The following is an 8,925-nucleotide window of genomic DNA, read 5'->3' on the forward strand; positions in this document are numbered from 1 at the left end:
ATGTTACTTTTTCTCTTACCAAATTTCATTGTCTCCCATGTCTGTAAAGTTTTGATTCAGCAGAAGATAATTCTTACACTCTTGTGTAAGAATTCAAAGTATTTAAACGTGTAACTTCATACTATATTACCATGTTTTGCCCTTTCTGTTTCCACAAAACATATATATATATATATATCTTTTTTCAAAAATGAAACCAGATGTCCACATTTTAAAGAAACCCTGCATAGGTTTGGACAATGAGAAGAAAAAATTTTAAAAAGCCTACAAAAATGCTTGAGAGCTAAAAAAGATTTTCATATGTCAGGAAGTGATCCCTGCTAGTCCAGAGTTCAAAAACACTCTAATGAAGTTCATTTATATATATTTTGTTTGCTTTTCATGGAATACTACATTTATTGAGGTGAAATCACCTTTTTATAGTTCTTTAAGTCAACAAGTGTACCCAAGTGTTTTTCAATACATTTATTAAAAATAGACCAAGTTGAATGTGCCAAAGGGATCCCATTCAGTTGGGTTTCTAGAGTCATCAGGAAGAACATTAGAGAGGATTTCCTTGGTTGGTTTCCATAGCTTGATAGACCAAAAAACAAACAAACAAAACCTACCACAACAACAAAGAGCAAAATTTTTGTCCATACAGAAAAGGCTCATTCTTTTTTTGTCTTTTCTGACTTGATATCTGCCAAGGGAACACACGTAGGAACATATTTAGATGTACAAGATTCTGCCATCCTGAACTCACTGAGTTCAAATGGCCTGCCTGTAGCCCCTTTGACTGGTCTGCACTAATTCCTTTTGGTGTAGATGCTTCACAGGGCAACGTTTCTTTACGAATATCCCTTTCTACTCTTCTTTTCTGTATTTTGTTTTGTTTTGGTTTTTGTTTGTTTGTTTTTTTCAATGGTCTCTTTGGAGTTTGGGGTATGTTTGAAAATTTACTGAATTGCAGAATAGGAGCTGCATGCTTGAAATTTCCAGTCACCTACTGACAACTAAGGCTTTGTGTCCTGAAGCCACTAGATTTTCAGCTGTGGGAGCACTCTGTGAAATTACTGCATGGTCTATTCAAAAATGTTCTGGTTTCCACCCTCTTCCTTGGCCTTCTCCTCAGGTCTCTGGTAGAGACCCTGCTCCAAGTCCCTACTCCAGGCCTGCAGAGCTCCGCCTTCTGAAGCTCCACTTGTGCGTTCAGCCTCAGTTATTCCGGCGTGAGAATAGCTGTGTCTCAAGTCTTCTTTGCTTTAGTGTTACTGGAGTCTTTGCTCTGCCCTTTAGTGGTTCTCTCTTCTCAAGCTTGATCTCTACTTTAGTCTTCTTCATTGTCACAGTATCTACTAGAACCTTTATTTAAATTCGATCTTCCATTTTCTGCTGAAGATTAAATTGTTAATCCTTAATCCGGCGAGATGGGCGGATCCCTTGAGCTCAGGAGTTGGAGACCAGCCTGGACAACACGGGGAAAACCCGTCCCTACCAAAAATACAAAAAAAAAAAAAAAAAAAAAAAAAAAAAAAAAAAAAGTAACCGGGTGAGGCGGCGCATGCCTGTGTTTCTAGCCACTCAGGAGGCTGAGGCACGAGAATCTGTTGAACCAGGGAGGCGGAGGCTGCAGTGAGCCGAGATCGCACCACTGCACGCCAGCCTGGGCGACAGATCGTCCTTGTTCCTTGGTTTCAAGGATTTTTTTCTCACATCGCTTCCGGGTTGTTCTCCAGTAGGACTAGGTTTCTCTTCATACCTCGCAAGCGGGTCCACGAGATCTTCATTAGTGAGCGCGATTACCTCGAGATCAGCTTCATCTTTTGGTCTGGGTTGATCCGTTTTCTTTGTGGCTTTCCTGCTCCGGGAGGCCCGGCTCCGAAGCCAGGACCAGGGTGCACTCGCAGCTGCGAGTTCCTCGCAGCTGGGGGAGGCGGGCCCTCGCTGTCGGCGCCCGGGCGGGTAGAGGTAGCGCCCAGTGCTGCAGGCGGAGCTGTGCGTCCTGGTCTGCGCGCTGCTCCGGGCCGGGAGCCTCACTTTAATGGTGACCAACTCACTCTTCAACTTGTCCTTCGTCAGGTCCCAGGAGCCTTCCAGGAACTCTGGCATCACCAGGAGCTGCAAGTCCCGCTCCCCGCAACCTTCACAGCCGCCGGTCCCGCCCGAGCTCGCCCAGGCCTCGTGGCTCCCGCCCCGGAGAAGCGCTGCGGAGCAGGGCAAAAACTCTGGAACACAAAGCCAAGCCAGACCCGACACAAAAGCCCCGGGGCTGAACCACGGACACCGGTGGCCAAGCCGGAAGCGCGCACCAACCCCAGCCCACACACTACAGGCCACTTATTTTATTTTATTCTTTTTATGTTGGTTTCTGGTCTGTGCAGTTTACCTCGGTGTGACTCAGGAAGGACACTGGAAGTCCACTGATCTGGCCAGGACAGAACCACATGTGTGTTTAGGAAAAGTGGCCTTATTTTTCCAACCCTAGGGGCTCACGGGATGCCCTTAGACTGACTACAGCAATTCCCAGTTAAGGCAGAAGGTTGACATGACATCAGTGTTTTAGGATTAAGTTCTCACGAAGGGCAGAAAAGTGGGAAGCCCGTGCTTTTCCATGTTAATCAGTTGGCTCCATAAACATCATTTCATTTATGTTTTTGTGTTTTTTATTAATAATTCCTTTGAGCTTCACTGGGAGAGATGAGTATGACTGCGGAGCTCGGTTTTGTAAAGCATGGGGTGGCTAAGAAAGGGAAGTAACTGGCCCCAGAATCTCACAGTCACCCAGTGACCTTCAGCCCAAGAATCTGATGGCCATGCCTTCACTCCAAGGGAAAGGAGGCCATCCAGAGAGAAGAGAATTACAAGAATAAGAGTGCAGAGAGTGTCCCAAACACAGTCCTGAGATTCATAGAGAAGCACAGGAGGAAGCAAGTGTCCAAGTATCCAGAGTCCTGTGAGGTAGGGATTTCAGTCCTCAAGGATACCCTCTCCCATCTGCCAAGTCTTCTGTGGACGAGCGTGGCTGTGGTTCCCTTCCCATTCCCTTAGGGCAGTGTGCTGTAGGTTTCCACGTGAGGACCATTTACTCCTTGCCTCTCCTCTCCCTCTCCAGTTTGCTGCAAATGCAAGGGACCCCACACCTGCCTTTGCCCCACCCCTTGCCTCTCCTGGGGACATTCTTCCTGCTCAGTGGTGGGCCTTGTGAGGACTTGCAGGACAGCCTGAGTGGGAGCTACTGCAAGGGCTCAAGGAGTTCCCGGAACCCCTCAGCACTCATTCACTTCCCCACCTAGGGCCCCTGCATTCTTCCTGCACCGAGCTCCAGGTGTTAACAGCTCCTGGGCAGGGTAACGGGTTCCAGGCAGCCCAGGTTGAATGGAGCTTGGGAGCTGAGGTCCTCTGCTGGGGATTCACTGTTCCAAGAGGACAGGGTTCTGAGTTTATGGGGGAAGGACTGGATAGGAACTAGGAGACCAGTTATAGGCCTGTTGCCATCAATCCTGGGACCAGTTAATTGATCTGTGTTCAGTTCAGGGTAGCACAAATGAACTTGGCCTTTTCTCTGTGTAACTTTTTTCAGAAACCATCACGCCCAGCCTTCCTTCCCTGGGCACAGAGGAGACCTGCCTCAGGGGAAGTTCTCTGTGGAATTAAAAAGTCTTTTGGGCTCAGCTGTCCCCAGAGGCCTTCAGAACTCACCAAGGATAGAGCTGCAGACTTCTGGTTGTCAAATAGGGACTAAAACTGATCACGCCTGCAAATCAATTGCAAATCAATCTTTCTTCCTGTTGCGGCAGTGCCCCTCACTTAGTCACCTGTCTTAAATAGAAGCTTCGGTCCCCTCCTGGGCCCCAACCCTATGGTCCCCAGGTTCCCCGTTTTTCACGTCTGATCTCAATTGACCCCCTCCCCCACACACCATTTTTGACCAACCAGTCCACAAAACGCCCTGGGCTTTCTAATGGGCCAGGTTCTCCTTAGAGAGGCAGGGAGGTGGAGAGGGAGCATGGACGCCCAGCGCCTGCTGGGCAAACCCGAATCTGGGGCTTGACCTAGCCGGCAGCCGGTGACGGTGACCCTGGGCCAGTGGTGGCTTGGCGACTCCTCTCTGGTCCTATGCTCTCGGCCCCAGCCCCGCGCTCACAGCCACCTCCTGAAGCCACCAGTGCTGCGCCCTCTCGGCCACGCAGGGGAAGAGCGGACTGGACGGAAGCAGCGGACTCTGGGCGCTGTCAAGGTCACTGTTGTGAAAAGCCGGGAGACCAGATGTGGACACAGGGAGGCCTGGACCCGAGGCGCGGCTGGCCAGAGGCCTCGTGTCTGCCCCTCTTCACTGCCTCCTTCTCCCAGGGAAGCCCCGCGTGTGTCCTCAAAGCAGAGAGTGGTTTCCAAACGGGCCCCCACAGCGCCTGATTGGGCCATCCCGCCCCAGGCTGGAGGGTGGGGGCTCATGGGGTCGCCAGGCACCAAGGCCCCACCTGAGCGGACCCGGTCTCTCCTCCAGGCTCGGCTGGGCCTCGAGGGCAGCGAGCAGCTCGGCTCTGAGGAAGGCGTCGGCCGGCGCTGCCCAACTCGGGCAGCCTTCCTGGCCCACCCGGGAGTTGAGTTTCAAGGCTTCCCGGATAGGCCAGCCCAGATTCGGAGCGGAGGGTTTCTAAGGCCGCGAACCTGAACCTCGGAGAGAAGCAGCCCTGGTTCCCTGAGCCCGGGGCCACTGCTGGGCCGGGCAGCTGCTAAAGCCTCACCGGCGCTTCCTCTTGGGGGCGACTAGGAGCAGCGGAAACCTAGCGGCCGCTCCACACTATTTAAGTTGAGGTTCCTCTGCGGTTAGGCTGCGGTTAGCGGTTTCAGCTTAGTGTACCACTTATTACTCATATTATTACTTAGTGTACTTATTGCACATAGTGCTCTAAGTTGACCAAGTTTACCATTTACTGTACTTAGTGCACTTGGTGCTCTAAGTTGATCAAGTTTACCACTTAGTGTACCTAGTGTACTTAATATAACACTTAGTGTATTTAGTGTTTCAGTTTAGTGTAGACAGGCTTCTTTCTTCCTCTTCTGGAGGAGTCACTGGTTAGAGACGAATTCCGTGGTTAGAGCGTACTTGGTCTTTAGAAGACGACTTTGGTGTCCATTGCCAACCGCATCCGAGATCGCAGCCCTGTTCCCTGTCAGTCCCAGCTCGTCAGCAAAGAGCTTGGTGGCTCTCTCCAGAGGAGACTGAACGAGGTTGTCAAAGCGGCGGGATCAAAAGTGTTGCCATGTCGGATGGAGCGGTGTCCACGATGAACCTGAGCATGGTACCAGCATCTGGGGGTGTGGAATTGGGAGGGAAAGCTGGGGCCCCACAGTGTGAGGAAGGAGGCCCATGGTCAAACCAGACTGGGCAGAGTCCTCAGTATTTAGGGATCTCGAAATACTACATCTCTAAATACTAAATACTGAGCTGGGATGGAATCCCTGTGCTGGAGGCTAGTGGTTCAAACTCTTTTTCAGCATGAGGTTCCCTCAGGTTAGGCTGCGGTTTCTCATCTGCAGGCACAGGTGACTGACTGCCTTCAGCATGGGCCTATGTGTCCATCTCTCCTCCTGACCCGTCTCATTACAGGAGAGGGAACCGGGTGCTAGAGGGTGGGGATTCCAGGAAGTCAGAGGGGTCGCACTTGGATAAAGCGTTTTGAAAACACAAGTCCCAGGGCTGATTATTGATTTTACTACATGCAGCCTGTTTTTATTAATGAAATTTCTTTTCTTTCCCCTTAACTTCCAATAGTACACTATAATGTACATCAACGTCCTTAAAACGTATGTAGTCCTCTTCACCTAGTAACTATATTGATCCTTAAGTATCCATTCTCTAGTCAAGGGTTATACGTGTTTCTCCTACCCCCCACCAGTGCTGGGTCTGGTGTACCCCTCCCGCAGCATCATCTCCCCTTAAACAAGCACCTTTCCCTATAATTTCTTCCTTTTGCTCTATGCCTTCCTATCATGTTTGCACTCACTGTGAAGTAAGGAAACGCTTCCCAACGCTGTTTTTCCTTCCTACCCTTAGGAGATTTCTCCCTCTGCGCTGAAGATCTCACTGTGCATGTCCAGCCCTGGATCGTGGTGGACTCTGGTAGCCACTGGAGTCCTTGGAGCTGCCTCCCTCTGGCTCTGCTGGGTGAGTGCTCTTTTGTCTTCTCTTTCTCCACTGATAAAAACAAATCTGAGAACATGTTCAGAATAACACTTCCAGAAATGATGGTGTTGAAGGGGATAAGGAGTAGGGGAAGGAACTCTGCTCCCTTGGGTGAATTTGGAGACAATTTATTACATTAATCTCTGGACAGAAGCCAAGACAGAGTCTAGAGTAAGCCAGGCTGCTCGGGTCAAAGGTCCGAAGACCTCCTCTTGTCCCTCCCCGCATTTCAGTAGACTCAATGCCAAGGGCTTGTCCCGGGGGCAGGTGGCATCAGCCACAGTAAGCCCCTGAGATCCTGGACCACTGCGTGGAACCCTGTTCTCCGCATGAGGCAGGGTCAAGGTGCTACCTGCTTCCCTTTCATTTCCCCTGTTCCAAAACATGGTCTCCCCTCTACTCCCTCTCAATCCTTCCTAGCCACCAGCTTCCTGGCAAACAACCACACAGAAGCCTTTTAGTTCATATGTTGTTCTTTATCTTTATGTCTTTTGATAATATACATTTATGCCACTTCAAATGTTCCCATTTTAGATATTATGTATTGACTTTTCAATATCCCTTCGTCCATAGTACCTTCCCCAGCACAGACATTTTCATCCTCCTCGTGTAGGCAGGTGGAGATTTTGAATGCACTGAGAGCCAGAGTTAAAATTATTGACTTATGTGAATGCTACTCAGACCTGAGCCACATGTTAAACTCTCTTAGTTTTTCTTTCCATACATGTTGAAGTTTTCAAGATTTGATAATTGCCTGGTATTCTCATTTTCTTACTTTCCATGAACCTTAATAAATGAATTCACCAACTGTCCCTTAGTTGAGTAAATGTCTTCTCAATACGTTTAAACTTATGGTGGCTGTTGTCAAGGTCATCTTCTTGGAGATGGCTTCCCCTCTGCCGTCCACCAACCCAGGTGACCCTCTTCCTTTCTGGTCCTGTTGCCCTTTCACCTTTTCATGGGTTGATGTTTGATTTCATACATCCCATGTCTTGGTATTTTTTTTGTTGTTGTTCTTGTTGTTGGTTATTGCTGGTTTTTTGTTTTTTGTTTTTGTATATTCCTTCCTCTTCTTTTGATATGTTCCCTCCTTCAATTTTGTTATCCTTCGACTTTGCTCTCAGGAGAAAATTTTTCATGCCTTGCAATGTCTGAATTTCTCCCTATTTTACAGGGCTGGATTCGAGAGTCGAGGTCACCCCCAGCAGGAACAACTGGGGCCACTGGAGGATCCCCAAGGACACAACTTGCCGTTTTCATGCAGGAAGAATCTGAATCGTTTCCATCCAGTTTCCCCGGCATGCAGCAGAATACAACACAAGGGACTGCAGTCTTCTCTGACTCTTAGGACCCTTACAAGATCCTGTTCTGTCCAAATCAGGGTGATTTGCACAAGCATCCTCAGGGCTCTGGACCTTAGTTTCTTTCCCTGGTTGATTGATTGATCATATAGATGTCCTGACTCACATAGCTGAAAATCAGATGTGGTGAAAGTGCACTGAGACCAGAAACAATGTTATCATCTTCAAATGCATGCCCAGAGAACACTGAATAAATTTTTAAAAGACCTGACCTCAGCTGGCATTTCTGTTCCTTTCTAAACTATGGGACTGATCAAAAGAGAGAGGTGAGGTGGGGTGAGTGTGGGTCCTGGCCAGGAGAATGAAGGAGGGAGGAGGGAAAGGCTGTGAGAAGTGGAAAGAGGGGTACAAAGGTTGCAGGAGGATGTCACTTCAGGGAAGGGCCTGGGATTCCTAGTAAGTATGGAGGAGAGGTGGCACCTGGGATTACCTTTGGAAGCCCATGTAGCTGATCCCACACCTTGCTCCTCCTCCTGCCTGGACGTCTATGCCACTGTGACTAGATGCACAGTAGAATGGAACCGGCACCTGATTCTCAGACTGGTATCATCATCTACCCCCGATTATTTTTTTCATTCCTTTCCTCCCCGTTTCCCCACACCAACAACCAAACCCATTGCTCCATTCTTCTAATATAACTCTATATCAAGGCACCACTGAGTTCAATGCAATGTCTCACAATTTCTGTGTTCTCCCTCTCCCAAAGTGCATGATTCAACGCACTGCAGAGCTGCTGCTGGAGGATGGGGCTGGGGTGGCATTGGCAATTTGAGACAATATCTTGCCCTTTTCAGTGTTTCTTTCAGTTAAAAACCAGGTATTGTGAGTGCTCACATAACTTTGCTATACTCTATCCATTGATTTTAAAAAGTACACAAGAGATGACCTTAATTTTTTTCTTTTCTTATTTATTTTAACTTTTTTTTTTTTTTTTTTTTGACATGAAGTTTCCCTCTTTTCTCCCAGGCTGGAGTGCAATGGCATGATCTCGGCTCACTGCAACCTCTGCCTCCTGGGTTCAATATACCCGGGAGGTATATTGAAGCTAATATACCAGGTGATCAACTTCAATAACAACAGTGGTACATCAATTGATATTCTATAACCTTGACAAAGTGTTTGGAGAATCGCACTTCACCTCATCTAAACATCCATAACCGTAGTCTAACCATGATCTAAACCCCAAATAAATTCAGTTTGAGGGACATTTTACAATATATCTGGTCAGTTCTTCCCAATATTGTGAAGGGCATAAAAAATTAGGAAAATCTCAGGAACTATCACAGACCAGAGGAGGCCAAGGAGGCATGAAGGAGACTAAATGTAATGTGATATTCTCGATGGAATCCTGGAACACAGAAAGAACACTAGGGGAACGCTAATGAACTCCAAATA

The 8,925-nt window shown here is 48.2% G+C and overlaps 1 protein-coding gene and 1 long non-coding RNA gene across 2 annotated transcripts in view; both read left to right on the forward strand.

Moving 5' to 3' along the window:
- LOC144340511 (uncharacterized) overlaps positions 1 to 2,631 on the forward strand; it is a 29,955-nt gene extending 27,324 nt beyond the window's left edge. The window contains exon 5 of the long non-coding RNA XR_013416695.1: positions 2,062 to 2,631. This is a non-coding gene — a long non-coding RNA (uncharacterized LOC144340511). The remainder of the gene's footprint in view (positions 1 to 2,061) is intronic.
- Positions 2,632 to 3,928: 1,297 nt separating this feature from the next.
- LOC144340505 (uncharacterized) lies at positions 3,929 to 7,739 on the forward strand. The gene is made up of 3 exons (XM_078000626.1): positions 3,929 to 5,285; positions 6,041 to 6,151; positions 7,344 to 7,739. The coding sequence occupies exons 1-3, from the start codon at positions 5,247 to 5,249 to the stop codon at positions 7,515 to 7,517; spliced, it is 324 nt and encodes a 107-aa protein (XP_077856752.1). The 5' UTR covers positions 3,929 to 5,246; the 3' UTR covers positions 7,518 to 7,739.
- The last annotated feature ends 1,186 nt before the right edge of the window (positions 7,740 to 8,925 follow it).

This window comes from Macaca mulatta, chromosome 4, assembly GCF_049350105.2.
Source record: "Macaca mulatta isolate MMU2019108-1 chromosome 4, T2T-MMU8v2.0, whole genome shotgun sequence".
In the NCBI taxonomy this organism is placed as follows: Eukaryota; Metazoa; Chordata; class Mammalia; order Primates; family Cercopithecidae; genus Macaca; species Macaca mulatta.